Below are 17,531 nucleotides of genomic sequence, written 5' to 3' on the forward strand. Positions count from 1 at the left end.
TCCTCCTCCAGGAGATCTTTCTGAGCCAGGGATGGAACTTGCGTCTCTGATGTCTCCTGCATTGGCAGGCGGGTTCTTTACTACTGGGCTTCCCTCATAGCTCAGTTGGTAAAGAATCCGCCTGCAATGCAGGAGACCCGGTTCAATTCCTGGGTCGGGAAAATCCCCTAGAGAAGGGATAGGCTACCCACCCACTCCAGTATTCTGGCCTAGAGAATTTCATAGACTGTATAGTCCATAGGGTCGCAAAGAGTCAGACACGACTGAGCGACTTTCACTTTCACTTTCTTACCACTAGCGCCACCTGCTGCTGCTGCTGCTGCTGAGTCGCTTCAGTCGTGTCCGACTCTGTGCGACCCCATAGACGGCAGCCCACCAGGCTCCCCAGTCCCTGGGATTCTCCCAGCAAGAACACTGGAGTGGGTTGCCATTTCCTTCTCCAGTGCATGAAAGTGAAAAGTGAAAGTGAAGTCGCTCAGTCGTGTCCAACTCTTCGAGACCCCATGAACTGCAGCCCACCAGGCTCCTCCGTCCATGGGATTCTCCATGCAAGAGTACTGGAGTGGGGTGCCATTGCCTCGGAAGCCCAAATGCGTGTGTATATGTATATACATATACATATGTGTGTGTGTGTGTGTGTATGGACTCACACACAGGTACAGCTGAGTCGTAAGAGGGCACTAGGAGACTGTAAATAAGCCTGGGAGTTGGCACTGAAATGAGTGTGAGCATCTGGGTTAACTTTCCCAACCCCACAGTCAGACTGAGGCTATGAACACGGGTTTCTCTGCAGTTTTACTGTGTTTCTATAGGAAATACTGATGGTGGCATTTGTGTTTAAACCAGCTGGCCACCACTCCATTTTTCCATCTGAAGTTCATTTGCTGCAAGGGGGGTGAAACTCTGCAGGTGCTCTCCTGGGGGTCCCTGAGCCCCAGCCCAGTTCAGGAGCCTCCTGTAGGGTTCGCCAGACACTGCCCTGCCCCCAGGGGAAGCCCTGAATGTGCCTGTCCCACATCCTCCAGCGCTTCTTTTCCCCGAGTTCCCAAGTGCACAGAGCACCCCCTTCTCTTGAAGCTCAGCGAGCTCTGCCCGGGCTGATGGTTATTTGTTCAAATGGCTGCCCTGCCACCTTGGGGGCAGCCCAGGCTTCTTAGGAATCTGAGTTACACAGAACCTGGTGTCGCACCAGGAACACGACCGCTGCTCCGCCCGGGTCTGAAGTTCCTGTCTCAGTTGGACAGATGCGAGCAGCCTGCCCGCAGAGCAGGGACCCGTGTGCTCCCCCCACCCCCTGAGCCCCCCCCACCTCTAGTCCCACGAACATTTCCTGCCTCCCGGGAGCGGCTCAGACTGACAAAATAGTAATAACTCACATCCACTGAATGCTTAGCACGCAGCCAACACTGTGCCAGAAGCTTTTATCCCCATTACCTCATCCGGTCTTCCCTGTCCCCTCGGGAGGTAGGAGGCACAAGATACCCTGAAGACAAGTACAGAAATGCCCAGGGACTGTCTGCAGGGCCCGGGAGAGCAGCCTGGGACTGTGGGCCCCAGAACTTGCACTCTCAGGCAGCACGGACCACCTGTACTGTGATGAATAAAACCAGCCCCCGGCACTTAGAACACGCTCCTCATGTCAGGCACCCCTTCCGATGGCCAGCGGTCTGTCCGGGTCCACAGGCACAGCAGCCTCCCTCGGTGGGGATCTGCCTCCCCGGCCACTCGCCAGGGTTGTGCCGAGTCCCATCCCTCCTTCCAGGGAGGCTCCTCACACCCAGGACCAGCCCTGCAGCTTCATTTAAATAACAGATTCGACAGTGCATCTGAATGCAACCCGAGTTCCTCAAATTCCATTTACACACATGATTCTAGGTTTACACTACACGAGGTGCCACTGATGAAAAGAAACCGTAGGGTGACCCTTAATGAGGTGGCTGGATTCTACTCTACACTTACCTGAAACTTAAAAGTGAGCCCAATTCTTTGGTCAGGTGATTGGCTATAGCCTGTTAACAAACACGTTCATTTTGCCAGATCGATAATAATGGGAACGTGGCACAATATATCACAGAAAGAGCCTCTCACTGTAGCCATGGTTACAGCCAACGCTTCACGGTCTGGGTTTTCTGAAACTCACCCCCTAAACCAACCCCCAGTAACCATGATTCCTGATTTTCTTTACAGACACTGCTATTTTAGTTCTGAACCCAAGTTGCAGGTACTTTCTCTGGGTTTTTTTTTTTTTTAATTCTTTCACTCCAACATGTATGCATTAACCACCAAAAATATAGTTAAGTGAGGATTTACAGAAAACAAATTCCCTCCTTTTTAAGTGGAAGTTTGACTTAGTACAACCCTGTATGTTGGGAACCTGGGAATATTATATTTTTAATGTCTTACCCCATCTCTCAGAAAAATTAAACACATCTTTTAGTGAGCCTATTCTAGAAACTATTGGGGGAAATCACCCATCGATTGCCAGCTTGCGTGGAAAAACGGGGTGATTTTTCTAGGGCTGGTGAAATTTAATTGCTAACTGTTTACACAAATAACGCACAGAGCTAACGAAACAGAAGCAGAAGCTGGCGTTTTTCCAATGACTAGCCTGAGCAGCCTCTTATCCAAAAGCACTAAGAAGAAAGTAAACTTTAAAATGATTTGAGAGAAAGGTCTATTTCCATGACAGATGGCAGTGAGGGCTCTTCAGTGCCAATTTAATCACTTTTCCTTCAGTTGTGAATCCAAGTGTCTGTGTGGGAGCGCTGCCTACCTCTCGGGCACAGGGGGCTGGTTACATGCACTGTGGTCTTGCTGACCCCACTGGGGTCCTGCCAGGGCGATTCTCCTCGACCTAGGAAATCACGTTGTTCACACACCGTCTTCCGACATCGAAAGCGTTCTATGAGCACCATTTTTGTTACAGAGTCTCCTCCACTGGAGCCTAACCTGGAGCCTAACCTGCTTTCTGGTCCAATATCCTTAACAAGCAGACCCTGGTGGAATTAGTGGACAGAGCAGTCTCCCAATTTTTAAGCAGGGACTGCTGATAATGTAGTGCCATTCTCTCACCTCCCAAGTAAATTAAGGGACTGAGCTCAGAGCGTGGGATTCCCCCACACACCCTCCATTGGTGCCTAAGGACCAGGGCGCGTCCCTACTCCAGTCCAGCTCCACCTCAACTGGAATCTTCTCCAGGGAGTATTTTGACACCATCCCATCTCATGAAGCTAGTCTGTCTGTACCGGACATGCACCTTTCAGAGGATACACTTCACATTAGACTTGAAAGCTGTTATCCAATGGGAAACTCATCTACAATCAGTCATAAGCATTCCTGTCTCTGGGGCTTCTGTTCCAGACAGGAAACTCCCTGAATACCACTGTGCTTTTGCCTTTTGGAAGTTAGCCACGTATGTCTCCCAGACTCATACTTTGGTAAAGGAGTTCGGTAAAGGGCTGATGGGAGAGTTGGTGTCACAGGCAGCCTCTTAGGAGGAAGTTGAAACCGTGATCGCATGAACAACGCAGGACGTTAACGCGTGCCGACCTCATGGAAAGACGAAACCTGCCCTGAGTATCCAACGCGGCGGGTACACTTGATGCACCAAGCTTGGGGAGGCAGGGTGTCCTCAGTAGAGAATGAAGCAAGTGGTTGACAGAGCTGTGTCTTCTCCAAGGAGAAACCCTGAGAACGTCCTGGAGACATCTGTGTGCAGTGATGATACTGAGACGGTCGGGTGAAGAGTTCACTTGGCATTTTTAAAAATAAGTGATGTACTTAATAGGGCTTCGGAGACGTGAAAATATCAACATGAAGTTGAGGATGACTGGCAGTGAGCAACTTGAAGGCTGGTGGCTTTCTGCGGAGGGACCCCACCCCACCCCCAGTCACCACCCCAAGCCTCTACCTCCCCCGACACTAAGAACCCCCTTCCAGTGTTCCTGGTGCTGCCGGAACCCGAGCTCCCACTGCGGGTAGGGGAGGGTGCTGAACACAGGCTTCTCACCCATCTTGAGTCTCCAGGGGAAGCAAACCCACGCAGCACAGGTCACGTTCACAACCTGCCCGTTGGAGAGCAGCAGGGTTTACTAAAAGCTCCCCTGGTGGCTCAGAAGGTAAAGAATCCGCCTGCAATGCAGGAGACCTGGGTTGAATCCCTGGGCCCAGAAGATCCCCTGGAGAAGGGAATGGCTACCCACTCCAGTATTCTTGCCTGGGAACTCCCATGGACAGAGGAGCCTGGCCGGCTACAGTCCCTGGGGCCACAAAAAGCAGGACAGGACTGAGCAACTAACACTTTCACTTTCGACTCAAGAGGCCTGTCACGCTCCAAAGAAAAGGAATAGACAAAAATATTAATCACGTTTTCCTTTTAATAAGGCTTTTTACTCAAAAGTGTAGCTTTGAAAATCTCTAGCTTGTTGCGACAACCAGAGAAGCCGGAGCGGCCTCGCCTGAACACAGCGCGGGGCCCTCACGGGCGCTCCGAGCCAGGGTGGAGGGCGAACTCACCGCTTCACAATCAGAGCCAACGCGGAAATTCAGGGGCAGGATACGCATGTCCTACTTTGATTCCAGGAGGAAGGACAAGTTCTTAGCACAGTAAAACAAAACACAAAGTAAACAAATCTTTAGAAATCACTAGATATGTGTGTGTGTGTGTGTGTGTGTGTGTCTCTGCGTGTTTATATCATTAGGATTATCATCAACACTTAAAACTATTAAAAATAAGGTTGCCACCTTTCCTTTTCTTTTGGTACTGGGGCATTATTTTTTTAGGAAAAAAAAAAAAATGAGAGGATTTCATTTCTTTTGCCCAGGCTCCCAGGTTCCCTAACCTCAAGCCCGTTTTCCGCTGGGCACCCCCGAGCGGCCCCGTCAGGCAGGAGGCGGGGCGGGCCTGCCCCTGGCTGCTGAGGCCAGGCCCACAGCAGCACAGCGGACCGGGAGCGGCATCCTTTCCCAGGAAGAAAAGGTGTCTGCCAGCAGAGGGCCTGCAGAACCTTCCGAGGCGCCTCTCCCCTCTGTGTTCTGCTTGGGCAACTGGTTGGTTTGGCCTAGAAGCAAGATGGCAATCATAATCAGAAAGGGAAGCTAGATTTTTTAAATAACTTAAAAAAATCATTTTTATATAAAGCAGCAAAAACATATTTTTCTCTCAGCAGAAAGAAAACCGTGAACAGGGAAACACAGCGATGTAAACGGGCCTGTTCATAACCTCGGCCGAACCCGGGGCTACTTTGCAACGTCTTCGGCGCTGTCGGAAGAAGGTTCTTTGGCGTCTCCAGCCGCTCTTTTACTTTCCTCTTGAGTTAAAGTTTCCTTCTCTGACCTGGTCCCGTTGGGGATAGAGCTTTCGCCGTTGACGAGCCCGTGCTCTGCGGCCTGGGCCCTGCGGACCGCCTCGCTGAGGGTCAAGGCCTCCTGCGCGCCCGCCTCCCCCTCCAGGTTCCTCAGCACCAGCGGCAGCTGCGAGTCCGCCACGCCCTCCAGCAGCCCGGCGCCGCCCTCCTCGTACTTGGGCAGCGGCGCGCGCTCCTCCATCTGCCGCCGGTAGAACTCCCGGTTCGCGGCCGCGCTCTTGACAGCTCTCTCCAGTATCTCCTTCTCACCTAGGCGCAACTTGATGGCCATGGTGGCACGGGCGGAAAGGTCGTGGTTTTTCAAGAAGGACTTATCTTCCTGGAAATGGAAACAGCAAAATCAACTATCACAAGTCGCTGAACTGGTAAACTATAGCAGCGGAAGGCACGCCAGTTATTGCCGGGGACGAGGGCACACGGGAAACTGGGGGGTGGGGAGGGGAGAAGGTTCGGGAACTCGATTGTGGGGGTGGCTGCATGACTGTATACTTACACCCAAGCATACACTTCAGAAGTATGAATTTCACTGTATGTAAATTATATCTAAATAAATGATGGTCAAACAAAAAAGAGGAGCCTAAATCACACAGTGCTTGGATGTTGGATGAATGATGGGTATTTGAAGTCAAGTGACCCAGGAGGAAACTTTGAAAGCACAAATAAAAACTTACATTTGCTTGTATCATATGAATTACAAATTATAAAAAAGCATTAAAGAATTTAAAAATTTATCTTCTAATCAATAATGCCTTGTGGCTCTTTTGGTGAGGGTAAACGTGTTAAGTAGAAAAACATTAGTAAGTTAAATTTGGCTCTTGTTGTTTAGTTGCTGTCGTGCCCAGCTCTTCTACAACCTGGTGGGCTGTAGCCCACCAGGCTCCTCTGCCCATGGGATTTCCCAGGCAAGAATCCTGGAGTGGGTTGCCATTTCCTTCTCCAAATAAGTTGAATGAAAAATGTCAAATACGCAATGATTTTGCTAAAGAATTACAGTAATTTACATTTAAGAATCTCTCATGAGAAAAGATGCTCAACATCACTCATTATCAGAGAAATGCAAATCAAAACCACAATGAGGTACCATTTCATGCTGGTCAGAATGGCCACTATCAAAAAGTCTACAAACAATAAATGCTGGAGAGGATGCAAAGAAAAGGGAACCCTCTTACACTGTTGGTGGGAATGCAAGTTAGTACAGCTACTACGGAGAACAGTGTGGAGATTCCTTAAAAAACTGGAAATAGAACTGCCATACAACCCAGCAATCCCACTGCTGGGCATACACACCGAGGAAACCAGAACTGAAAGAGACACGTGTACCCCAGTGTTCATCACAGCACTGTTGACAATAGCCAGGACATGGAAGCAACCTAGATGTCCATCAATAGACGAATGGATGAGAAAGCTGTGGTACATAAACACAATGGAATGTGACTCAGCCATTAAAAATAATGCATTTGAATCAGTTCTAATGAGGTGGATGAAACTGGAGCCTATTACAGAGAGTAAAGTAAGTCAGAAATAAAAACACCAATACAGTATATTAGCACATATATATGGAATTTAGAAAGATGGTAACAATGACCCTATATACAAGATAGCAAAAGAGACACAAATGTAAAGAATAGACTTTTGGACTCCATGGGAGAAGGCGAGGGTGGGATGATTTGAGAGAATAGCATTGAAACATGTATATTATCATACGTGAAATAGATTGCCAGTCCAGGTTCAATGCATGAGACAGGGTGCTCAGGGCTGGTGCACTGGGATGACTCTGAGGGATGAGATACGGAGGAGGTGGAGGGATATTCAGGATGGGGGACACATACACACCCATGGCTGATTCATGTCAATGTATGGCAAAAACCACTATAATATTATAAAGTAAATCGCCTCCAATTGAAATAAATAAACTTTTAATAAAAAAGAATCTCTCATGAAAAATCTTTTAAAACATGACAAAGCACAAATCCTTGCTTGATCAACTGAATCACCTCAATGGTTGTCTTATATGTTTTCAGAAGAAGCGAGGCTCGGTCTTCAAGAAACGTCCACAGTCTGACCTCGTTGTCCCAGCTGACGGGGTACTCAGAGTTCCCCAAGGTGAAGATTCTGTCAATGGCACTGTCTCCCAGCAAGTGTTCTTTCAGCTCCTCTACAGGAAGCAAACAGTGTCTGTTAGGGAAACAGCACTCCTTTCATACTAACCAGCGGCCACCTCACCAAACAGCCTCCCAGCAGCGTCCTCGCCCGTGGCGAAGTGCTCCCTTCTCCCCGGTCAGTCGGAGCAGGGTCAGAGCTTGCCCTGTCTCAGGGAAGGAAAAAGCGGGGAGGTCTCTTTGATCGGCATCCAGATCAAGCCTTGCTTGGCCAGCACTCCGCGTCTCATTGCTTTTAAGAGGGGTCCTGAGAGCCTTTAGATGGTTTCAGAAGATGCTTCTTAAAGACCATCTGGAGAGACACACCCCTTATTCTGAGAACACCCTTCCCACAAACCGTGAGCCCAGTCACACCTACTGGGTAGAAGAGACATCCAGGTGAGCAATGCAATCAGGGAAGACAAACAGCAGCACAAGGGCCCAGTGACCCTTCCAGATTGAAATCTGATGGTACCAGTTCCAGTGGCTGACCTGACAAAGCTATCTGTCTCATCTTGTAACAAGTAAACCACAAAGTGAAACAAGAAAATGGACCAGAAAAATCTTAATGAAAAAAATGTGCCTATACCCCTCACTTGTCAGGCATTTAAATAGGAATTACAAATAAACACAAGTGCACATCTCAATTACCTTCAAATACATGTAAGAAGAGGAAAGAATTCAGCAACTGCTCTGAGCACTTTATCTCCTGGCACATTATCTTCAAAAGACCAAAACGTGCCGATCCTATTCACGCTCAAGAAGCACACCCGTGCTTCTTATGTAATTATGAGACAGTGTCTCTTTCAGAGCAAAATGCCCCACAGCTGTCACTATTTACAATTCAAATGGAAGAACTTCTGCTGCCAGCAAACCAAACTTTTATTAGTATTAGTGAGAATGATTCAAAGAACGCATCAATTGTCTTGACATGACAAACTGTCTGTGACTGCAGAGAAACTAAAGAGAATCAACGAACCTAAAACGATTCAAAAGCAGGGTTTTTTTTTAATAGAAGTTAATCTAATATTCAAAAACAAATTTATTAAGTTGCGTTTGTTAGCAAAAGATCATGAAAAAATTCAGGATTTTTACATTTTTGAGCCTATAGTTTTATTCTTTGTATAAAGAATATAAACTTCTTGGGTGGAAGAGGTATCTTTTTAGAAGTCCCCAATACTAAGGTTCCTATCTTTTTTCTTCCTCAAGCTACTCGAGTTTCACCCTTTAATGAATGCTGGGAAGCCAAGGAGCTGAAGCAGAGCTTTCTCTCTGCTGCTTTTCAGTGAAACCGACCTGACTTCACACACTGGAGATGAAACCTAGGAAAGGCCATCCACCTTTCCGCAACACTCGGGAAATGAACACAGCCTCCGGGAGCAGGCTTCTTTCCCCTCTTCCCTGACTCACAGACCCATCCTGGATTCTCTGCACTCACAGGGCTCCTCACCGCCCCCCTTCTCCGCCACCCCAACCACCATGAGAGCGTGGTTTGGTGGCCCCCAGTCTGACTCCGTGTCAAAGGCCCCGCAGCGCAAGGACCTCTTCCATGGACGCAACTCCTGCAAACCAGCAGGAGCCACAGGGGGCCTGGGCACAGGCTCTCAAGTCCAGGTCACTGCCTGTGAGCTGAGTGACCAAGTTCCTCTCCTCATGGCACAGGAGTTTCTATGTCAGTCAAGTGGGAAGCCCTGCCTCCCTCCCACAAGGTGGCTGAGAATGAACAGCCTGCACCATAGTCCTTTGTAAATGCAGACTCTGACACGGTTAGATAATCCAAGATTATCTGTAAGTTTTCTCCCAATGCAGTAGAGAATTATTTGTTTATTACAAGAGCCCCGCACAGAGTGGGGCTCCCAGACTCCAGGGGTCGTCATCGTCATCATTGCTCTTAGTTATAAGCTTCTTCAGACCATAAACTGTGACATGTGACACTCAACTCTGTAACCCTACCTGATACGCAAGAAAAGCCCACAGTTAACCGTAAACTCGTGTCCACTAAGCTGGAGTGATGGCTCACCACCACACCCAGAAGCACAAGCTCTCACTCAAGTGACGGGGAGTCCAGAGCAGTGTGGCTATGAACAAGGAATGAGGACCATCGTGCATGTCTCTGGGCTCTGTAGTTGGGGTCCAAGTGACCTCTCTCTGCTTTGGGACTCAGATTCTCCCACCTCCATCCCGATGACCAGCCAGATCCGGGCAGCACTTCTCTGGCTGCGGACATGAAGACAGGGAGCCGGGTGGCAGAGCCCAGCAGGCTCCCTCCAGGGGCCGGCATTTCTGCTCCGGCCCAGCTGCCCTCGCTCCAATGCTCGGACAGCCTCACACTTGTCTGTTCAATCAGGGGGCACTTGCTCGCTTGCTCACTCTTTCCCACCCAATCTGTTGTGCACAGGATCCAAGGTGCTTTACGACAAGAGCAAACTCACACACAATTAACAATGGAACCTCAGGACCAGGGGATTTGGAGGAGTGTATTTTCCAATGAAGAATGAAACATGACCGCAATAGGTCACATCTCAGTACCAGAAACCCCAAGTGGCTTATCTTACAGAAACATAAAATCAATGCTCAATACTATATATATATATATATATGAAACTCTTTTTGTGCCTGAAGTAAGAGGCTGTTGACGAGAATATTTTGCAATGTAAACAGGTTCTGTTTGCAGTGTTATGTACTCCAACTGGATGCCTGGCATTAAAAGGCCTGCTGGCGATTTTGGATCCAAACCACAGAGCTGGTTAACAGATGAAGGCCTCTGGCCCACAGAGGCCCCAGCCGACCCCACAGCTTCAGTGACAACTGCCCCCTCACTCGTCCAGACACCGAGGCTCTGTCATTCCAGGTAAATAAACACATCAAAAACTCCCGTCTACAAATGTAGAATCTGATACAGTTAGATAGTCAAAGATGTTATATGTTTCTTCCTAAGGCAGTAGAGAATTATTTGTTTATTACAAGCGAATACTGACAACACATCAAGGATTTAACAAAAAACTTCCAGGATGAAACATCATTTTCTTCTTTTTCCAATATTACCATCTTACCTCCTCCCCCAAAGTGCTTTAATTTTAAGCAGTTTTATCTTTAATCTGAATCCCTCTGCCTCACACTTCATGAATTTAAAAAAAAAAAAAAAAGTCAACATTTTTTTTCCCTGAGATGATTTACCTTCGGTCATGCAGAAAACTCGGAGAAAAGCTAGCAGCTGGGCGGAGATGGGCGGCTCCGTGAAATGCAGGGCAAAGACGCTGGAGCTGACAAGAGAAGAGGCCGCATCAGTCCCGGGAGCCCACTCCTGCCCGCCCGCTCCTCAGGGAGATCTCTAAGCCTGCCCTCGGTGTGGTGACCCTCAGGGAGCGCCAGGCCACCCAGAGGCCCCCGTGCTTCTCCCCCCAATTCTAAATACACAGCGTTCAGTCCTGGCAAGATGCGGCAGGGCTGGGCTGGCCCGGGAGGACGGCGGGGACCGCCACTGCCAGCGGTCGGTCGCCGGTCTGACAGCCTTCACCTCGGGGCACACGACATGCTGGAGAACCCAGCACACCCACGGTTCCTAACAAGAGGGTAACGATAATTTATGTTGAGTTCACATTTTAATCATTAATCAAATATTGACAAGTTCAATAAAAAAAAGGTCTAGATAATCCATTTTCATTAAGAATGGTTCCTCCATTCCCTGGAGAACCAATAAATCATAATTCTTGTCTTCTTTATCATTTTGCACCTCAAATGCAAGAAAATCTTAAAAAATTTAACCAGAAATTCTTGAAATCACTGAGGATTGTGACTTCATTACAGAAACTAATGGTGGCAAAGAATTAAATGAAACAAATTGATCCAGGTCATTAACCTTTTCAAGGTGAAAGGCATTAATGACATGGAGGCACCGATTTAACTGAAGGAGGATTTCAGGCCACATCCCCTGGAACTGACTGTGGGATGCTTTCAACGACACGATTATGTTGATCTGAAAACGCTGGTAAATCACCATACATCTAATGGTTTAAATTCGCAGTATAATAGGGATAAAGGGATTAAGACAAACTACAGCGGAGGAGTTGCGTTAACTCGCCAATTAAACACTCTGCAACTGGAAGTATTTCAAGGACCATAGGAGAGAGCTGACAGACTGTCTACGTACGTTGGGATGCCAGCGCGAGCCAGGACCTCGGCCTTCATGGCGTAGAGCCGGTCACTTTTACTCACTCCAAGCTTTATTTTCACTCTGTCGTGTGAATTATTGTCAAAGAAAAAACCACTGTGGATCACAAACTCTGCATTTGACCGAGTGCCATAAAAAATGTAAATCTGAGATGCAGTAAAGAAAAAATAAAGGGATATAAAAGAAACTTAACATCCATTCTCAGTACAAAGCAGGGCAAAGGGTCAGTTCTCATACATTTAGCGGGACTTTACACTAAGGATGGACAGCCCTGAAGGAACCACACCCTGTTCTGAAGGCCCCGTGTGCAGGGCCGGCCAGCCGGGGGAGGAGAGCGCCCCCCCAGGCCTCCCAGCACACAGAGGAGCCAGACCCCGACCTGGTCTCTATCATAACCCCTCCCGGCAGGCTCACAGATACTGTCCCTTTACAACTGCACGTTACAATTCATCTTGTTCTCCCCTCCTCTGACCACCAGAGTGTCTGGTGGAAACCCATTTCTAGAGGCTGCGGCAATTCTGCAAGTAGCAGAGGGGTGATGAACTTCTCCTCCAGATACTTGGTTAGGCTGACACTTTTCACTCTGTCTCCGCGAGAATGTCAGTGGCCTGTGTCAGATCTTGCTCACGGCTGACAGAGTATAGGTGTTCTTACCTGCATATCTGCAAGCGGACTGAGAGGCTGAGCCCCGCCCACCCCCACCCCAATGATTACTGAAAACAGGTTCAAGAGAAAGTATAAGAAGACAGCTCTTGTGGGTCCCGCTTCCCTTATGGTTTTGCCACTTAAATACATAGCCTTCATATAAAGAAGGTTCTAATCCACAGAGAAAGGTATGAAAGCAATGCAGTTTATATAATGGAAGAAATCTGTTCTACTGTCGTAACACAGAGCTGGTTTTCAGTGGACAGTGTTACACACAGTAGGGCAGCTGTGCAAATCTTTCTCCCTGGCGGGCCCAAAGGTCCCACGCAGAGCACGAAGTGTTTATCCTGGTTCTGGGTCCTAGAACATGCTCCTCAAACAAGCCTTAAACACAAATCTCGCACAGTGTGAGCTGAGGGTCTCGGACGGAACCCACCTGCTCTCCGGCCCGGAAGTCCTGCAGGGCCACACACTCGCAGCGGTCATCTTCCAGGTTGTAGCCGGTGGTGATCTGCACACGGGAGGGAGGGGGACAGGACAGCATCTGAGTGCTCTGGCTCAGAAGGGCCTTTTGTTTTTTTTGGCCATTAGAGGATAAGAAACACCCAAAGCTACTTAAAGGGGTACATTCGGCCCTGCTTCATCAAACTGAGCAGAGTTATTTTCATTAATTCTGTTCACACCAGACATCCTCCTGCAAGACCCCAAACCTGCAATGAGGGACATACCCTTCGGAAAATGTACACATTATCCCTTGCTGGTCTCAACCAAATACAATTATTCGTTACATAGTTACTGCCTTTAAGCCCATCCACCCCCAACCCCACAACACAGAACAAGCGCTCCCCAAGGATGAAGCAGGATCCCAGAATTGTGAAAGTGAAGTCACTCAGTCGTGTCCAACTCTTTACGACCCCATGGACTGTAGCCCACCTGTAGCCCACCATGCTACTCCATCCATGGGATTTTCCAGGCAAGAATACTGGAGTGGGTTGCCATTTCCTTCTCCAGGGGATCTTCCTGACCCAGGGATCAAAGCCAGGTCTCCAGCATTGTAGGCAGAGGCTTTACCGTCTGAGCCACCAGGGAAGCCTGTAACTGACTTGGAAATAGCATCTTTTTCTCCTATTTGGCCACTAAGAACCCAATGTGAGTCTTCTACTGGATCAAGAATCAGGGAAAAGAAAAATCCTGTTTCCAAATTATATACATATTTTACTCTAAAACTAAAGAAATTCAAACTTTCAGACAAGCAAAAGAAAAAGAGAACAGCTTAGGTGCATCCTATGCACTTTCTTTATGCTGAAGGCTATACTGTGAGTTTCTAAACCCCCCAATCACTGACTACACGGAAACCCTGCATCTCTCATCGCTCCTGTACTGGGGGCGGGGGCGCGGGAAGCAACACTGCAGTCCCAGCACTTACATCCCCACTTAATTCTCTGGGCCTCAGCTGGTCAGCATGTCACCTTCCAGGTCGCCCTTTGGGTTCCATCTGCCCAATCGCCCCCCTGCTTGTTCGTGCCTGGCTTATCATGTGCAAAACCCTCCCAACTGGTCTCAAATTCCTGCACCGGCCCTCCTGCATCCCTGGGGATATACATTGTTGACTTCTTGTTTACAACCTTTCAGTGGTGCTCTCCTTTGCCTTCAGAAAAAAAGATCCAAATTCTGGAGCAAGGCCAGTTTTCAAGGAGCCTTGTGCCTCCTCACGGCCTCTGGACCTGCCACCCTGGCCACTGTCCCCGCTGCCTCGTGCTTGCAGCTGCCTTCAGCCCCTGTTCAGCCTGAGCCCTGGCCTCTCTGGAGGCCTCCCCTCATCCCACCTTCCCTCCATGCCCCCCAAAGCCTCTCCCACTCCACAGCAGGGCATTTATCTGTGCACCTGCCCCTGCCAGCCAGACCTGCAGCCACCTCTGGGCCTGCAGCTTGGCTCACCGTGCCTAACACCTGACACTGCCCCTGCCCTTGACAACATCTGCCTGACAAAGCAACCTCCAGCAGGGGAAGAATACGGTCCCTCAGGGCAGCCCCCCATATCTTAGAGGGTCTGTGCGTGTAAACTCAGTCACTTTAGTCGTGTCCGACTCTCTGTGGCCCCATAGACTGTAGCCCGCCAGGTTCCTCTGTCCATGGGATTTCCCAAGCAATAATACTGGAGTGGGGTGCAATTTCTTTCTCCAGGGGATCTTCCCAACCCAAGGATCGAACCTGCATCTGTTGCGTTGGCAGGTGGATTCTTTACCCTCTAAGCCACCAGGGAAGCTCTAGAGTGTCTGTAAATGCTCATTAATAAGTCTGATCTCCCCATTTTATCCCGGAGAATCAGAATTCAATACAGCTTCACGTGCTATTTCCTAAAAAAAGGTGTCAACAGCTCAAAAGATTACTTCCGAGTCTAGGGAAAGGCAGGCCAGACAACACTACTCTCTAAACCCAGCATCCTCAGAACCAATAGCTGAGTAGACACACACCGAGAAATCCGTACACTTGTGATCTGCAAAGACCAGTGAGAAACAGGAAAGCAACAAGCATGTCGTGAAGCCAGCTGTCCTGGCTCATTTTCACTTACAGAACAGCTTAAACACTTGATAAATGAAATCATGGCCTGAGGAGGCAGCGGGGCAGTCAGTGCAGAGGCCCCGCGGTGGGCGTGTGCAGGTTTCAGGGTCACGGGCCGAGCAGGTGCTTTTCTGCCACTGCAAACACCTGGGCTTCCCCTTGAGACTGAAGCCTGATGCGCAGCTAAATGTTTCAGACTTTTCAACACTCAAACAAAAAGGCCTTGGGGAAGAACCTCCCTCGGTTCTGCCTGAACCTCCCAAAGCCATTCTCATCCTGACTGGCAGAGGCACGACTCAAACCCAAGGGCTGATCGTCCAACATGCTCCACCTGCGGGTACGAGTACAGGGGCCCCAGACGGCTGGGAAGCGGCCTTCTCTGTATAAACGGACCGCCCTCAAGGAAGGGCAGGCAGACCGGCGCCCCCTCCCGGTTCTGACCCAGGCATGCAGAATTCAGATACAGCTCAACACGATGCCTGCAGACTCGTCTGTGTGCTTCTCTCTATGGACGGGAGTGGTTCCCCTGCGCCAGGCTCCGGCAAGCCCGGGGCAGCCACCCAGCCAGCCCCTTCCTTCCTCACGATCTTCTTCGCTGCTGCTGGTTTGGAATCACTGTCACAGAACCTGACTCTTCCATTTCTGCCCCCATAACCAGGTGCGGGCACACTGTCAGAAGCGCGCAGCATTGCCCGGTTACTAATTTCTGTCTCCTCCCTCAGTGGCAAAGATCAGACAGACAATGGCTGTCAGGACAGACACACACAGAGAAGCAATCTACTGTCTGAAAAGCTAAGCCTTAATTTCAAATACCTCACATTAAAAAAGAGATTACCTGTTCAGATGTATGACATGCAACTTCACAGTGTTAAAACAGATTCTGAAATCCTCCCAGACAGAATTTCCCATGAAGCCTTACAATTATGATGGCAAACAGTTCAACAAAGGTGCAGCAGAAAGAATTAAGTATGTGGAGAAAGTAACCACTGGAAGGAAAAGTACTAACATCTCACATGAGCCTTCTCAAGGTCAGCAGTGTTCCTGCCGGGCTGCGGTGGCTTAAAGACTTGGTGAAGAGTGTAGAAAAAGACAGCATGAGCATCATCGTCAATTCAGTAATTTTATTACGAGATAAACTTTTTTAACTTTTAGGGGGAAAATGTGAGTAGTATACATGAAAGCAACATAAAACCAGTCTGTGTGTGAGTGTGTGAACGGGCAAATGCATGGAGAGATTCTCAGAAAGCCAGTGGCCAGCTGCCCAGGAGCCACCGAGTGGGACAGATCATGGGGCCCGGTACTGGCGGGGAACCCTGAGCTTCACGTTGCAGAGGCTTCTGTTTTGGTTCACAGGTTTTGTTTACAATAAATGTGTGCTTTTTACATTTAAGAAAGAAAAGAATAAACCCCAACAATCAATCAAGTCTGGGAACCAACGTCTTAATCCAAAAGAAGAAAAACAAAAATGCTACAGCCAAAGATTAAAAGCTATTCGAAAAATTTTAAAACTTCAATATGATAATCAGTTCAAAACAGCTCTGAAAGAAAAGGAAAAGAGCAAAATGTAAAATTTTATTAATGAAAATAAATGATAAAATATGCTAAGAACACCTCAAAACGGCTAATTAAGCATATCTAAATTAAGGCGAAAGTACAATTAAAAAAGTCTTCTTCTCTACAGTCTAAGAGTGTACTGGTTGCTAGACCTTCCCAGATTAGCACTAGGGTGTTCTATCTTAAGTGTTTGGCAAATGTTACATGTGTTCTGGCCATTTTGTGGAATTACATGTAAAATACTCATTTGCAGCATTTTTATAATCTATTTATAATACTGCTAATAATAACCAAGAAAGCTGACAGTGAGAAAAGATGAACAAAAAACTAACCAAACCAGTATATGATTATAACATATAAGTTCAAAACATCCTGAAGTTGACTACCTTTCCGACACTGATTTCAGGAAACCTCTCTCGGACACCGTCTCTGCACAGAGCAGCACTCTCCTCTGTGGCTCACGGCTGAAAGCACGCTGAGCCACAGAGGCAGACTCCTCTGCGCGTCCTGACTAACCATCATCTCGGCATCTCCCTGTCTCCTTAGCGTCCTCTGAGGCCAAGTGCACCTCCCCCGCCCCACCGCCAGGGGCACCAGGACAATTAACACCAGGTTAATCGAGGGGGCTGAGGACGTGTTTGCCTATCAGGTGAAGGAGTGGGCCAGGGGACAGAAGAGAATCAGAGAAGCTTAAGGAACTGGAAATCAGTCAGCAAGGAGAGAAAACCAGTAACACAGGAGGAAACAGCAGGAAGGAGATAGGTTTCTTTCTTTCTTTTTTTTTTTTAATAAATCAGTATTTTTTAAAGAATCGGGAAAAAGAAACTTGGGTTTAGTCTGTGGTCCTTAGATAAGAAAATGCATGTCTAGGCTTAGAACATAAATGCTGTTCATTGTGGCTTCTGAAAGTGACATAAGACTCCCGTCTTCAGGATTAAGTAATAAACACAGGGAGAAAACCCCCAGCCTCTACTCGAGGGGGGCAGGGCAGGTGGCAGGTTTGGTTCTGTTTGCTCCTCTGGGAGGGGAGGTCGGGGAGAATGACCTGAGGCAGCCCGCCCCTTCCCGACTACGCAGGACCCAAGAGTGGCGGTG

At 48.4% G+C, this 17,531-nt stretch overlaps 1 protein-coding gene across 9 annotated transcripts in view; it reads right to left on the reverse strand.

The window, feature by feature from the left end:
- Positions 1-4,356: 4,356 nt before the first annotated feature.
- SETD3 (SET domain containing 3, actin N3(tau)-histidine methyltransferase) overlaps positions 4,357-17,531 on the reverse strand; it is a 78,396-nt gene continuing 65,221 nt past the window's right edge. For 7 of the 9 annotated variants that reach the window (XM_070775682.1, XM_070775679.1, XM_070775683.1 and 4 more), the window contains 5 exons: positions 12,757-12,831; positions 11,655-11,821; positions 10,682-10,767; positions 7,361-7,521; positions 4,357-5,685 (listed from right to left, as the gene is read on the reverse strand). In XM_070775682.1, the coding sequence (XP_070631783.1) occupies positions 5,239-5,685; positions 7,361-7,521; positions 10,682-10,767; positions 11,655-11,821; positions 12,757-12,831 (936 nt within the window). In that variant the 3' untranslated portion in view covers positions 4,357-5,238. Of the gene's footprint in view, positions 5,686-7,360; positions 7,522-10,681; positions 10,768-11,654; positions 11,822-12,756; positions 12,832-15,988; positions 16,421-17,531 lie in introns of those variants that run through there. The other 2 variants (XR_011562702.1, XM_019983454.2) reach the window with 2 other exon arrangements.

The sequence above is a fragment of the Bos indicus genome, chromosome 21 (assembly GCF_029378745.1).
Source record: "Bos indicus isolate NIAB-ARS_2022 breed Sahiwal x Tharparkar chromosome 21, NIAB-ARS_B.indTharparkar_mat_pri_1.0, whole genome shotgun sequence".
In the NCBI taxonomy this organism is placed as follows: domain Eukaryota; kingdom Metazoa; phylum Chordata; class Mammalia; order Artiodactyla; family Bovidae; genus Bos; species Bos indicus.